The 16,432-nt window shown below is 39.2% G+C and overlaps 1 protein-coding gene across 2 annotated transcripts in view; it reads right to left on the reverse strand.

Moving 5' to 3' along the window:
* MACROD2 (mono-ADP ribosylhydrolase 2) overlaps nucleotides 1–16,432 on the reverse strand; it is a 1,175,381-nt gene that overhangs the window by 69,934 nt on the left and 1,089,015 nt on the right. For both annotated transcript variants that reach the window (XM_081314693.1, XM_081314692.1), the window contains exons 13-15: nucleotides 4,925–4,990; nucleotides 1,616–1,693; nucleotides 840–935 (exon numbers count right to left, since the gene is read on the reverse strand). In XM_081314693.1, coding sequence (XP_081170819.1) covers nucleotides 840–935; nucleotides 1,616–1,693; nucleotides 4,925–4,990 — 240 coding nt within the window. The remainder of the gene's footprint in view (nucleotides 1–839; nucleotides 936–1,615; nucleotides 1,694–4,924; nucleotides 4,991–16,432) is intronic.

A 16,432-nucleotide genomic window follows, 5' to 3' on the forward strand; every position in this document is an offset into this window, starting at 1 on the left:
TTTACCTGGATTTGCAGGAAGGATTATATCAATTCTATTATCACTGTCAGTAATGAAACACAACTCTGATACCATTAACATCATGCAGAATAAAGAAGGTGTGATTAGTCTCAACTTGGATTTGCAATGCAATAAAAAAAATGAAAATGTTGTGAAGCTGGATATGCGCAATGAAGAAGGTAAGTGCTATAACTTAAGTTTCCAATGCAGAAAAGTGTCAATATTACGAATATGGGTTTGCAATTAAACCATCCTCTCTGTAAATTCATTGTTACATAGCTATAATTAGCAATGACCTGGAATTTCAGTAAAGACCATGGCTAATTTTTATTTTAAATTATTTAATCTCTGTATAAAAGGAAGTCCTTGTTATTAACAGTAAATGCTTTACAATTAGGGAATGTCCATTTGATGACAAACAACAATTGCATAGAACCACTGGGCATAAGCTAGACACATGTATTGCATGCAAATGAACTTAAAAAAGCAAAACAGAAAGTCCTCATAGTGGAATTGTCAACCGGGTCCTTAATACATTACAAGAGCTTAGCAAATACCCTACTCTTCTAATTAAAATACTATTTATTTTCCCAAAATAATTTTGAATCCATCTCAGAAAACCTTTTTTAAAAAAATCCTTATTGTCCTGTTTTTTGCAGAAGGAAGGAAGGAAGGAAGGAAGGAAGGAAGGAAGGAAGGAAGGAAGGAAGGAAGGAAGGAAGGAAGGAAGGAAGGAAGGAAGGAAGGAAAGAAGGAAGTCATGCTTTACATGCCTATCAACCAAAGGAGAAATGTAATTCACATCAAGTTTGCTGTCTTACATTTACACACTATCTTACCTTTATCTTGTCCTTTGCTCTCTTGATTACTTTTATCTACTTCAGGACCTTGAGGTTTCTCTTCCTTTATTGTCTCCTCCTGAGTTATCAAAGTATCTGAAAAGAGGTGTTAGGGGAGATTATACAGAATAGTGGTCAGGAGATACCATTAGTATAGTTTACAACACTTTCCTCAAATAGTACACCACATGGTAATAAGAGTTTTACTAGGTAGCATATTGCTTTAGTGAATCCAACTAAAGACTGCTTACATCTTGAATTGGTCCATAAAACTCAGTTTCAGGAAATGGTTATCTACACACAGTTTTCTGTGTATAGGACTTGAGGTTAGCTCTTTATGGAACTCACATGTCAATAAACAGCTTGCCCAGTTGGAGAATTTAATGTAAGTAGTTCAAATCCACTGATTATTTGGGCTGAGAAACATTCAGTACAAAACATCTAAATTTCTATTAAATGCAAAATAAACAGAATACAGTAGGTGTGTAGAAAAGATGGTTGGACTACTCAGTAAAACTTAACAGGATTTAACAGACACATCAATGGGAATAATCCATATTTCCATAAAACTATTTTAGTAGTAGAAATTCTCTGGAATATACAATAATTATTCCTTGTTCAGGGTCCCAACCTAGAATCTAAAGAAGACATTTGTTCCCCAAATCTATATTTAAATACTAGTCATAATTAAAAATAATTTTTCAAATGGTATGGATTTTATAAATAAGTGATTGACTATTTTGAACATTTCTCCCCTTCTTTTGAACAAAGACTACCTTCAGCTTCCATGTAAGAGATCTGAGAATCTGCCTGAGTATTCATTTCAACTTCTGAGGAGAAATCATCTTGCAGTCCTATTGTATTAAAGAATGGAAAATGACGTCAGTATGATACTAATGTGCATTTTTAATTTAAGAAATTTTTAGCGATAAAAAGGCCACCTTATTTCACTGAAAGCAAATTGTTCTTCTATTTAAGACAGCCATACAGGAAGATAGACAGAAAGATGCAAAATGTCCGCACACTGCCCAGTTCCTACTCTGATAACTAAGGGAACTGAAATTAATTCAATAAATGAGTATGTGTGTCTGTCACAGAGTCGTAAAGAGGGACTAGGATATCTCCAGTGCTATTGTTCTTTTTTACCCAGATTCAGGACAGAGAGAAACAAATACATGCCACATGCCCTTCTCTAGAAAGGCAGGGCTGGTGGAAAAAAATGGTGTTAATTGATCCTGAAAAAGAAGACTATTTGTAGCTCAGAGTTGAAAGGATGATCTCTGAGCTTGACTGTTTTCTTGCAGATGTTTCATTACCCAAACTAGGTAACGTCATCATGCTAGTGAATTGAATTAATGACTATTGCATAAAATGAATTGTCTGCAAATTAATGGCTTGCAAAATCATTTCATTCCCCACCTGCACAGAAATATTTCACATACAAACTATTGTACTTCAGAGAGGGGAGGAGAAGCTATCTGGGCTCATGCATGTTTCATCATCATCATCATCATCATCATCAACCAGTGGCGTAGCGTGGGTTGTCAGCACCCGGGGCAAGGCAAGTAATTTGCGCCCCCTAACCCGTGGATTTTAGCACTCAAGTCTGCCGCAGGGAGCCCTGCATCCTGGGCATCCGCCGCACCCCCCACCCACGCCTCCTCCGGGAAAAGGGGGAAGGTCCGGCATCCCCTCCCTCACGTGCGGCAGAAGCGCCGGGACCCGAGGCCGTGCCAGGAGGCGGGCGGCGCAGCGGAGGATATACAGAACATTCAAATAGAAGGAAAATATGTGCATCAATAAGACAAAACCAGATTTACATATATTATTCCCCTCCACTTGAATATTCATAAATATATTGGAGCAATATTACTTTCCTTCCCTTACGAAGTAGGCCCAAAATTTATGAAGTTCTACTTCTATTTACAACCAATTTGACCTTAATCTACTTGGTAGATAGAGAGGCAAAGTAGTTAACAGGTGAACCAACAGCAAAGTTAAAATGTCAAAGCACTTTGTTAATAATCTATATTCTATTTTACTTCTATAAAGCCTCAAACAGCTTCTTATTTACAGTAAGTTACACAGTGCCTGCTCATTTCTGTATCTGTCAACTGCCCCACTCTGATAGTCAACAAGAGAAACTCCTGGGTTTATTTTTTCCTCCAAGAGAATACGGTACTGAAAAGCCATGTGGGTACAGAAGTGGGAAATCCAGTTCTAACATTTTGCTTGTAAAAGTCATAAAACAAATTCCTCCTTTCTTCCCTGGATCTCCCACTGTCCTTTCAACATCAATCAGTTGCATTTGAGTTGTTTTGAGAACGATCTCAGAGAAGTGGAGGCAATTAGAGCTCCCAGACCTGTCACTTGACCTAAAATTATTTTATTTCCTCCGAACATGGGAACGGGGGTGCCCAACCTTCCGGGAAACACCAGGATCTCCCAGGCGGGGAGCCGGGCTGCGCCAAGAGGTGGGGCTGCGGGGCAGGAGGGGGTCTTGGGGGAAGGATCTGAAGGGGATCGGAGAGCCGTTCGTGGAAGCCGCAACCCAGGAGGAGGAGAAGCGAAGGCGCAGCGCTTCCCACGGAGCAGAAAAACTCGCGAGGAAAGGCGGAGACTCGGAAGGGGAGGGGGCGCAACTGGGGGAAACCCACCTGGCTCTCCCAGGAATCCCTCCTCCCCTTCCCGCCCCTCCTATTCCCTCCCCCTCTCGCGGCGTCCTTGCCCACCTGGCGCCCCTCCCCCGCCACAGGAATCCCTCCTCCCCTTCCCCCCCCGGGGATTCCCCCCTCCTGATTGCCCTCCCCCTCTCGGAGCCTCCTTGCCCACCTGGCGCCCCTCCCCCGCCAGGGGAACCTCCGCAGCCCTGGCGTAAGAGGCGTTGAGAGACCAGGAAGGGGAGATGGAGGGGCAGGAAGCTGGATTCCCAGCCCCCCTTTCTCCTCTCTAGGCGCAAAAACTCTGCGCTTAACTCCTCCGCTGAAGCGCTGCGGGGAGGGGGCGACTGGGGCGCCGCCGAGCAATGCTAAAGTGCTCCAAGCGGGAACAGCAAAGGACCGTCACCCTTCATGCAAAGCCCCAAGACCAAAAACTAGGATCCAGATTGAAAAGGAAAGTTGCGTGTGCCAATCTGCACCTCTAAATGCAAATTAGGAATTCGTCGCCGAGCGCGCCCCCCCAGATGTTGCGCCCGGTGCGGCTGGCCCCCCCTGCACCCCCCACGCTACGCCACTGTCATCAACATCATCATTTTAGCCATTGTCTGTCCACTGCAGGATGAAGGCCTTTTCCGCATGTTTCCAATCTATACGGTCCTGAGCTTTCTTTATGCATCCTTATTGTGTCCTAAGTACCATTTAGTACACTTTCTCTAAGGCATCTATAGGCTTGGCCTCTTTGGTGGCTGATAGAAGCCTTCTTTGTGCTGGGCTGCAAACACAAGGGACCCTCCCCAATCTTACTGTAGAGCAAATCTCACAGAATTCGGTATCTTTTACTCTCGGATAAGTTTTGCACAGGAGTTTCAGCCTTATTCAGTTAGCGTGCTAGCTTCATTCTCATTTCGTTTCCATCTGTATTGAGAAGTTGAGTGTCTGTAGTAAATACCCTCCCTATCTGTTAAGGAGTATTTCTGTGGCCTGGGAATCTAATGACAAAGGGTAACAAAGAGAAGGAAGGGAAATTGTCTCTGTCCCTATGGACCTATGATAATAGCAGTGTCTTCTCTTCTTTTGCTCAGCTTCATTTCAGTCACTTGTTTTCAACTGCCCTCTTGTTAGTTGCCTTTCAACTGTCTCCTGTTCACTTTCTGTATTCTCAAAGCATGTAAGATGACCCCATTCTTAAATCACATTTAGGGAGAAAAACTCATCTTCATTTCTAATAAATATGATATTGATCAGAACAAAATTAGAGATTACACCACCGAAATTGATTACTGAGGTTTTGGGGTGTTGCTCTTAGCCATGTATGAAATATGTGATTTAAGAAGTGAAGAAGCTAATTGATTTTATTAATGAAAAGAACCAGTGATCCCATCAAATTATTCATTATGATTTTGTGAAAGATTTTAGAAGACATACCATCAGCTTGATCTTCTTCACAGGTTGCATGAGGCACTGGATTATGCTCTTTTATAGCTGGGGATTCTACAGAAAAATAAAACAAGTAAAAATGACATTGTTTCTCTATAGATATTCTGAGCACTTTTTATGAACCCTCATTGCTTTAAAGGTATTTAAAATAATTTTCAAAATGTTTGATTGATTGATATGATATTACATTAATGAATACAAGTTTTGTATTTTTAATATACAAACCACAAACAAATTTGTAAACACACTTAGATTATATTCTTCATCATCCATTTCACTTTAATAGAATTTACAATCATATTCATTATCCCGAAATTCTGAAACATCTCGTGATTAAGCAAAAACTCAAAATAAGGATTACGCAGATAACAAAAATGGTACTTGATCCTAGGATTGCCGAGGCAGAGATGGTGTAGTCTTGGTGATTTCACAAATAACTCTTTCCCTAATAATAGAATGAACTGAGTTTTACATGGAAAATAAAATGTAACCTACAGACCCTTGTATTTTGGAACAATTCACTCTGGACAAAAATTATTATTATTATTATTTATTGAATTTTTATACCGCCCTTCTCCCGAAGGACTCAGGGCGGTGAACAGGGCATATAAATAGAAATACAAAAGTTAAAAAAAGGATTAAATAATTGCCCAATTAAAACAATCAGAATATAAAACCCATTAAAACCCTAACGTTCCCCCATCAGGCCAGGCCAGCTTGTTCGAATAAATGGGTCCTTAACCCGCGCCGGAAGGAGCAAAGATCCGGTGCCATCCGGAGCTCAACCTGCAGTTGGTTCCATAAAGCCGGGGCGCCCACAGAGAAGGCCCTCCCCCTGGGGGCCACCAGCCGGCATTCTCTGACTGGAGGCACCCTGAGGAGGCCCTCTCTGTGGGAACGCACAGGGTGGAGGGGAGTCGACGCCGGCAGCAGGTGGTCCCTGAGGTATTCCGGACCCATGCCATGTAAGGACTTAAAAACCATCACCAAGACCTTGAACCTCACCCGGAAGACAACTGGTAGCCAATGCAGCTCGCGGAGCAAAGGTGTAACATGGGAGTACCGGGAAACTCCCAAGACAACTCTCGCGGCCGCATTCTGTACCAGTTGGAGCCTCCGAGTGGTCTTCAAGGGAAGCCCCATGTAAACAGCATTGCAGTAGTCCAGACGAGAGGTCACAAGCGCATGAGTGACCGTACACAGGGCATCCCGGTCCAGATAGGGCCGCAACTGACGCACCAGGCAAACCTGAGCGAAACCCCCCCCCTAGTCACGGCTACTATGTGATCTTCTAGAGTAAGCCGTGAATCAAGTTGCGAGCCCTATCCACGGGGGGTAAAAACTCACCCCCCCCATAGAAAGAGATGGAACATTTTGAATGTCCCGGGATGCCGGGACAATAATTCAGCATTGTGACCTGGGTGGTCTTGTCAACATTCAGATGTCTCCTTAAAGGAGGAAGCCACCATGCTCTCCTTTTCCTTCCCTGGAACTCATTTCAGGCACAACAGGTAAAGACTTCTGACATGTTATTTTTCCAATTCTAAATAAACAAGAGGCGGAGAAAGGTCTCTATTCCATGCTTATGCTACAATTTACCTTTTTTCCCCACCACATGGAAAAAAAATCCTGTCATTTCTAGGAATAGGCAGTTTAGAAAAGGAGGCTTGGCCTTTGCTCTCCACAAATGAACCACTGAGTAAACTTCACAAATAAAACTTCACAGTCCAGGAATAACAGTCTAGGTACGTAAAGAAATATGCAGAACAAACTCCTCCAAATTCAGCATCTGGCACTGGATGCGTACTAGTCCTTGCTTGATCAGCTCAACACGCAAAAACCTTAACAGAATTTTAGCTATGCTTGAAGATGGGAATCGAAAGAAGGAGCTAAATCTGAATCCTCTTATCCCAGCTTCTGTGTACTTTTGTCTAAAAAAATGCAAAATCCCTCTACTGTTCCTCTACTTTAAGAGAAACTATACACTGTGGAGAAGATGGGGGTCTCACAGTAAATGGGTATCTCAGATTGACTTTCCTCCTTTTGAAACTTATCCGTCTCCATATATCTCATGGTTTTTCCTAACATAAAGACTTGGAGTTCCATTCCAGTTACCCAAGCTAATGGCAAGAAATGATGAAGCTGAAATGTAAAATACCTGGAGAAGACCAAGTTGCCATTCCTAATGTATATAATTTATTAAATAATAGACTCCATAACTATGGTAGCTATAGTAATAGTATGCAATCTATGCAATAAAAGCCGTTCTTTCAAAACATCAGCCTTAATGCTATCTTATCTCCAGCTGGATCACATCCATACTGAAACTTGGAGTAACTTCCATAAATCCATGTTTATTAAAGTTTATCTAGCACTAAGCAATGAACTAAAGAATAGCTTGAAAGTAACAGCTTCAAAAGGCTGCCAAATACAATCTTTGTGGGATGTATGGGAAACCTGGGCAGTTAACATCTGATCAAAGTTTAATAATCTGTAAAATGGGAATGCATCAAAAGTTGGTGATTTTAATTAATTGTAAATAATTCCCCAAGGCAAATATTTAATTACCTACACAGCGTGTTCAAAGACAAAGTCAAAAGTTGAAGTAGAACTCTAGTATACATATTTTTCAAATCATTTGTCCTTAAGCTTCTCAAATTAATCCACAGAATGATTTGCTGAATGTAAAATGTGAAAATGCTTTCTGCCAATACTATCAAAATGAGAGAGGAAAATAGAGTTTTGAATTAAACCAGGGAAGCAGAAAAAGCTAGGTAATTTAAACAATCCTGATTAACAGTATGCTACAAACAGGGAACAGGTGTACAGCAGAAAGGTGCCTGCAGAGCAAAGAACTTCAGACTATTCATGCAAGCCAAGCCACAGGAAAGGGAAAGAAAGAAAGAAAGAAAGAAAGAAAGAAAGAAAGAAAGAAAGAAAGAAAGAAAGAAAGAAAGAAAGAAACCAGATTCTCATTAAATAATCAGTAAAATGATGTACCTTGCTCCAAATTTATCAGCTCACATTAGGCATTTGCTAATAACTGGGCACAATACTAGGAATTGGAATAGACGTTAATTTACATTTTGTTCAGCAGCAAGGAGATCCAAATCACACACACATAAAAAAATCTTTTTGTGCTGAAGCTAGCGTTGCCATTATTTAGTATGATCTCTGTTTTTTTTATTGTTTCTAGGTTAACAGTAATAAACCATTCAATATAAATAGGCAAGAATCAAACAAATTACAAAAAATATTTTTACATAATACCTGTAGATATAATTATATTTTTGGTCCCCTACAGGTGTAGTCCTCAACTAACAACCATTTGTTTAGTGACTGCTCAAAGTTACAATGGCACTGAAAAAAATGACTTACAGGTGAATCTTGCACTTATGACTGTTGCAGCATCCCCATGGTCAGGTGATCAAAATTTGGGGAGCAATGGCACTGAGCACTTAGACTTATATACCACTTCACAGTGCTTTACAGCCCTCTCTAAGCGGGTTACAGAGTCAGCGTATTGCCCCCAACAATCTGGGTCCTGATTTTACTGACCTTGGAAAGACAGAAGGCTGAGTCAACCTTGAGCCGATGAGAACTGAACTGCAGAACTGCTGGCAGCTGGCAGTCAGCAGAAGTAGCCTGCAGTACTGCATTCTAACTACTGTACTGGGCTCTTGGCAACCAGCATGTATTTATGAGGGTTGCAGTGTCCCAGGGTCGTGTGATCATCATCATTTGCAACATTCCCAGCCAGCTTCTGTCATGCAAAGTCAATGGGGAAAGCCAGATTTGCTTAATGACAATGTGCTTAAAACTTAACAATGTTTATTTGCCTTCCAGTAGTGTCCAACATTTAAAATGGCAGTATGTCAGAGGAGAAATTATACTTAGTGGTGGAGATTTCTTTCATACAGGTTAATAGTCTTGGACTGAGGAGGCAGAGTTGGAGTTACAGGCTTGCCTCAACTGCACAGACTGGAGTATTTTTGAAGCTGCTTCAGCAGACTTGGATGAACTCACTGATACTGTGATATCTGTTTTTGTGAGGACATGTGTACCGACCAAGAGTTTTGGCATATACAGTAATAATAAAACTTGGTTCACAGCTAAGCTCAAGCAGCTTACGTCATGCCTATAGGAATGGAGACACAATGCTGTACAATCAGGCCAGGAATATATTAACAAGGAAGATCAGGGCAGCAAAGAGAAGATACTCTGAAAAGCTGAGGAATCAGTTGTCAGCAAAGGAACCAGCAAATGTGTGGAAAAGCCTGAAGAATATCATTGGCTACAGTAGATCTCCCTCCCTTCCTGGAGAAAAATCAGGACCTGGCAGATGACCTGAATGTGTTCTGTTGTAGGTTTGAGAGGAGATCGCTGTCAACTATCGCTACCCTCCCCATCTCAAATACACCAACAATAGCCAAATCTCCTTTACCTATCTCCATCCCTCTGGGCCTCCCCCCACTAGTGATCCTAAAAAAAAGATGTGAGTGGAAAAGCACCAGGCTCAGATGGAGTAACTCCTTCCTGCTTGAAAGTCTGTGCTGATCAACTGACTCCCATGTTCCTTTTTGCTTCAAATGCTCTACTGTCATCCCGGCTCCCAAGAAACCATCCATCTGGTTGCTCTGAAATCTGTAGATTTGAAAACCTTTGAAAAGTTAGTGCTGGCCTCAGCTGAGAATCATCATGAACCTACTGTTAGACCCCTTGTAGTTTGCCTGCCATGCAAATAGATTGGCAGCTCATGCTGCCAATAAGGTACTATCTTGCAACATCTTGAATCCCCAGGGACTTATGCAGGGATCCTTTTTGTAGACTTCAGCTTGGCATTCAAAACTATCATTCCAGAAATTCTTCACTCCAAGCTGATTCAACTAGTTGTGCCTGTCCATACTTGTAGGTGGATTATAAACTTTTTGACAGACAGAAAGCAACAGCTGAAGCTAGGGAAATCACATCGAATACCTGAGCAATTAGCATAGGTGCCCCTCAGGGCTGTGTGTTCTCTATTACTCCTTTCTCGCTGTACCAATGCCTTCATCTCAAAGGCTCGCTCTGTTAAAATACTGAAGTTTTCAGATGACACAACAATCATTGGTCTCATTCAAGATGGTAATGAGTCTTCATATAGACAGAGGTTGAACAACTGGCCCTGCAACTGGAACAATTTGGAGCTGAACACACTTAAAACTGTAGAGATGACATGAATTTTAGGAGGAGCTGTCCTATTCTACCACCTCTTACTATACTAGAGCACACAGTATCAACAGTAGAGTCCTTCAAGTTTTGGGGTTCTATAATCTCCCAGGATTTGAAATGGACACCTAACATTAGAACCATCATTAAAAAGGCACAACAAAGAATGGTTGTATTACTATTACCCTTCTCATCTTTTCTACTACCTTCTCTTGTTGGTATTACAGTATTATGATTATTATTACTCTGTTATTTTGCACGTACACCGAAAGCTTCTGCATTGGAGACAAATTCCTTGTGTATCTAATCATACCTGGCCAAATAAAGTATTCTATTCTGTTCCACTATTGTTAGGTTTAATGTATGAATTGGGCTTTTATGCATAAAAGGACTTAATGAATATTTTCTGAAGTAGGAATATACATATCTTTGCCTTGCATGAGCTGATCCACCTAGTGTGTTGATCTATTTCAGCTAGAATAGCTTTCTGGGCCTATTCCTGCAAATGAACTTGTGAAATGTAATATACATATCAAGTATATAACTTCCATAGTTGCATATAATTCAAAATGGATGCTCTTATGTCCTTTTTCCTTTCAATGCTGGAGGGTTATTTTAATTTGGGAGGGAAGAGTATTGTCCATCAGTAACTTTGGAGCAGATCTTTGTAATATAATATAATTTCATTAAGTGAAGATAAAATTACAAATCAAATATTAGTGAAATGACATAGAATTATATTCTACATAAAGCTATGAGGATTTTCCATTTTATTTTTTCCACATATATCATGTTTTAAAGAAAATAACCTCAGAGAGTTAAGGCTATGTTATTTAAGCTGCCAAGACAGGTATTACATTGATATGCAGATTCTGACTTTCAAAATAGTTAAGGTCAAGTCTGTATTGAAGACGCTCCTCCTCAAATGCAAATATTAAATCAAATATTCAAGCCTAAGGATAGATTTACTTTTCAGATTAACCAGCAAAAAATAAAGGAAGGTAGCAAGCCTAATTCATAAAGAAAGTCCAGTGGCTGGAAAATGTGAGACAAGTGTTAAAAAATAACTAATTATATAAGGGAAAAAAGGATGTTCTGATACAATCCGGTCCAAAACAGACACATATACATGTACACACACACACACACACACACACACACACACACCACACACAAACATATTTTATAGGAAAGTTTTAAAAACGTAAGTGACTGTTTCAATAATGCTAGGCTCCTGAGTATTTCTAAATGAAAATATAATTCTGGCTCTTGGAAAAAAAATGATTTTGAGTAATTTTTATACACACATCCTTGAATGTAGAAAAACTATGCATCTACCTTTCTCTCTTCTCTTCAATGCTTATTTATTATCAGAAGCATAATAACTGGGAGGCATTTTATTCCAAAAAAGTAGGATGATTCCAAGGTCACTCAATGGATTAAAATCTGATTCTTCCCAATGTTTTTTTCTGATATTCTATATCAGATATTCTATATCAGATAGCAATTCTATCATAAGGGACAACTATTAGTGGAGAACAATTTTTTTTAGTAGAATGCAATATCCTTCACCAGTCAGATAAATATATAATGCAATATATATATAATATATAATCCAATCTAGTCCCTTCTCCATTTCATAGCAGAATGATGTGGTAATTGTTCTCCATTTGTTCATTCATAGAGGACAGGTTTATCATTACTGTTTTTATTTAGGAGGCATTAACATGATCACAGCTATACTAATCAAACATTTAAGGATGAAATATATCTTGTCTCTCAAAAAAAAGAAGAGATTAATGATTAAAAGTGCTTTAATACAATGCAACCATAGAAATCCCTATTGGCCATGTTTGAATATGACAGTTCGTCTAGTTAATTCAAGGACTGGACTATAAAAAGCATGTTGATAGCTTTCTAAATAATTTTATCTTTGTTATCTATTTACAAATAGTTAAACCTTTTGCAACAAATGATTAATGTCACCATCATCTTCACTTCTTTCTCCTCAGTATAACTTTTTCCTTTCATCCTAGTTTAAGAAAAACAGCTTTGCTGAAACACAAACACAAGTGAAGCTTTGAAAATAATGGATACACAAGGCTGAAAGTTAAGCAGGGTTATAGTCATTTCTCTGGAGAACCAGTTGGTCTGGTGCTTAAGGCACAAGGCAAGAAACTAGGAGACTATGAGTTCTAGTTGGACCTTAGGCATGAAAGCTGGCTGGGTGACCAGTCACACTCTCAGTCCACAATATGAGGCTCAGACAACAAGCCAATTGCTCAGTTCTTGTCATAACTAATGGATCAACACTTAGGTGATCCTCCCCGCAAAACAGATCATACACGTGGGAAAAAGCTATAAAGAAAAAAATCATTTCTCCAGCTAAATCTTGCATAGCTTTTTTATACATTTCTAATGGGTCATACAACTAAGCCCTGGACAGAGCATGACTAATTTACCTGAATTTCAAATGGGAGAAGTTGCTTCTTATGAACAAGACAGATTAATTGCATTTTATTTTAAGTACCTTGTGAAAAATGACTGCAATAATTCTAGAGGGAAAGAAATCAACCAGGCATCCCAAATCATAGGTAATGTTGTGCACAGAAGCTGATGCGTGATTACAGCATTCTTCTGCTTCACAAATGGAGGAAAAAAATGTATTACAAATTGAAGGACCGTAAAATCTAGGATGGAAATTCTTGAGTCTTGACTCCAAAGTGCTTTTATATTTTTGTCATGATTTCAACTCAAGTCATTGGGATAAAGGATTATATTGAGACGAACTCCAGTTTATATGGATTGATAGGCAGCTTACATTTTCATTGGTGCAAACAGTGTGAGTGGTTAGAGGGCGCTTTGCTGCTCCTTACTGTTGTGGGTGGTATATAGGAGGCTGCTTCAGTGGAAAAAGCTTAAATGCATTTACAACAGGACAGCAAAAAAAGAGCAAAGATTTGCATGCCACATTAAAGGATGCTTTATTTGAAAATCATAAAAATAAGTTTGAAAAACAATAATTGATAAATAGTAATTTAAATAGAAATAGGCTGCCTCTTGGTTATTAGTATTCCGTGGGTCTCTCAATGAAGCCAGATGCTACCTAGTGAGAAAGCTGCAAAGTTTTTGCTCTCACTTCTCAGAATTCTGTATCTCCACACCAAACTTAGATCAGGTAGAATTCAGGAGAGGACGTTCCCTTCCATTAAACTGGAAACAGATCCTACTTCACATGGCAAAGGAATTCTGATGAGCAGAGAAAGGGAAAAAAAATTCTCCATATTATGAAATTGCCAAAGGAAATAAACATTGTTCCAGCTTGAGAAAAAACAGGGGGGGGGGAGATGTAGAAAAGAAAGGCTTCATTATAATACCTGCAAATGCTAAAGCAATCTTCTTTTCTAAGAGAGAAAGAAAATTAAGGTGTTCTTTGCCTTGACAGCATAGAACTGATATAACACCACCTGCGAGGTGGGAATGAATCACTCATTATTCAGTTTTCTAGGCTGGCTTTTCTTTTGTCTGAAGGATTATTTCCTTAATTTTGTATTTAAATTTCTAAAGCACTCAGTGGGGTGTACAATAAAAACAGAAACAAGCAACATTTTGAAAGCATGAGGATATACCTGATGTTTGGGAGAAGAGGTGGAGATGAAGGCTTCAGAGGACAAGTTGAAGATGGGAATTAAATCTGAGTATTACCGCTGTGGGCAGGTCCAAAAACTTTTATTTAGTTTGTGGGCTTAGGAGGAATTCCTGGGGTTTCAGTACTATTTAAAAGAGTCAAAACCTGGTAATTCTTGTCAGGGTTATTTTTAAGAGGCAGAGAAAGTTGACTTGGGAATTGCAAATGGCCACAGTTGTCCCCTCAGTGGTACTTTCAAACAAAGGTCATAAAATAATTCTTAAAACAAATACACAACAATATTCTACCTCATGATAAAGAAGAAATCTTAACTCTCAGCAAGCTTTGCAGGATAGAATACCTGTGCAGAGCTCTTAATTACAGGGAGAGCCTGATTAATTTTTGGTATTAAAATTTGGAATTTGGGAAGATATTCCATGGTATTTGGATAATTTTGTATAACTTGGTAAGCGATCCGGGTTAACCGTGTATGGATTGAATGGCCATATGAATTTGTTCAATAAATAATCTTTTAATATTTAGCATATGATGAGAACATGACAAAATTAATTAATTAAAATAACTAATTAATCTTGGTTTTTAGTATATATGGTGGTGGCTCCTTAACATTTTATTGATAGGTTTTGGGTAACGAGATCACAGGAAAGTTCTCTCAGCATTCTCTTACAACCAGTGGTGGGATTCAAATATGTGAACATCCATCTGTGTGGATGCCACTTCTGGAAGTCCATTCTGGGCCTGCGCAACAAAAAATTAGCTACCGGTTCTGCTGAAGTGGTGCGAACCAGCTGAATCCCACCACTGCTTACAACTGTCCTTTTCTAAAAAAATGTTATAGGTATTATTTGATAGTACTTTATCCAATAATACGCCCGGTCCATGGACCAGTACCCGTCCGTGGCATGCCAGCAACCAGACTCCAGAAACAAGTAAAGCCCCATCCATGGGATGCAGGCAGCACACAAAACCATGCACCCTCTGGTCTGTGGATAAAACATGGAACTGGTCCCTGGTGCCCAAAAGGTTGGGGATCTCTGCAATAAAGTAACTAGTGCTTTTCAATGGATAGCAAAGAATGAACACATACAGATACACACACATTGCATGTGACAATTGGCTATCATCAAACAAATTGGCTTTATGAATCCTTCATACTCAATTGTAGAAAACATGATTCACATGAAGAGACAGTTCTTAACAGCATCTTAACATTTTGTGTTCTATGCTTGTCCACAGTACTGCTACTGTAAAATAGCTGTGTGTTTTTTTAAAAAAAACAAACATGTTAAATAAATACAAAAGCAAAAACCCCAAACCCATATTTTGAGTACATTATGAAAGATAAATGGGAGTTGCCACATTAGTTACTCTAATATTTAATGAGTGGCAGTTTCTTATTATCTATGGAATGAGTTTTAAATAGCTTCTCCATCAGGCTCTAGAAAAATCACTGTATTCCTAATGGAAACATATGAAGGAAAATAGGACAAATCAGTCATCAGAAAATGATGGAATGCGTGGAAATGGCAAAATGTAGAAGAATAACCCATGACATTATCTTGCTCATTATGAATATCTAATTAGGAGAACAATAACTAGAAATTTTGATTTAGCAACAAATTTTAGATCAAGATGTTTAAAAATGATAGATCAGAATGATAAGTATGATCTAAACAAAAAACAAATAAAAACATTAGCTCCGTGGTTTGAATAAATGGTTAGATCTTAGGAGAGGCCAAAGTACAATCTTGCTTTCTTTGTGCAAATAGTGATAATATACAATACAAGGTGAGCAACGGGGAATAATCAACAGAGGCATCACAAAACTTAGTAGTAGCAGCCTAGGGGAGAATTTCATTGATGAAAGCAGAAAACAAAAAGGAAGGAAGGAAATGTTTCTCTCTTTACTCTGTCAGCGAATCACATGGAAAACAAGAAATTTTTACACCAAGTTCTGGTAGCCAGAGCAACAAATCAGACCAGAGGATTCATCCTTCTTTTTCCTTTTTCCATTAGAATTGTATGGGTTGCAACTTCTGTTTCATTTTACTCTCAGTTGTTCCTGTTCTATAAAGTTCCATAGTGAGTTGCCTGAGTAAGCAATAGCAGTTACTTACTGTACATATGTCATTTCCCTGAAGATGGTTTTGCTGTCACCATCTCACCAGCTTGGCACCGTCCCCCATTTGAATACAGAATAGACAGCAGCCACAAAGCATAATTTCTCCTTCCTCCTCTCAGGCTAGGGAATTTGGAAGGGGTTGTCTTCACAAAAGCTTTAGGCTAGTTAGCTTTGGCAAAGCCTTGACATTGTAAAGTAAATACAATTAGATATCCTTTCCTGGCTCACCAGACCAGAAGTATAAAAACTAAGTGTAATGACTCAAGTTCATTTTAAGAATGAATCCTTCTTCTTACAAGTTTGGAATCCTTACAAGTTGTGCGGTAGTTGTTTCAGTGGGGGTATTATCCTGTGCTTAATTAGTTTGCCTACTGGAATCTTGGCAACACATTCCCAAAGACAAAAAGCAAACAAAAAACAAAAAACACACACACAAAAAAAACCCACACCAAACCCCTCTCTGAAAATCTATCTTGATTTCTGGAACTCATTATATTGTCTTATAGGAATAAGAATC

The sequence above is a fragment of the Vipera berus genome, assembly GCF_964194415.1.
Source record: "Vipera berus genome assembly, chromosome: 1".
Taxonomy (NCBI): domain Eukaryota; kingdom Metazoa; phylum Chordata; class Lepidosauria; order Squamata; family Viperidae; genus Vipera; species Vipera berus.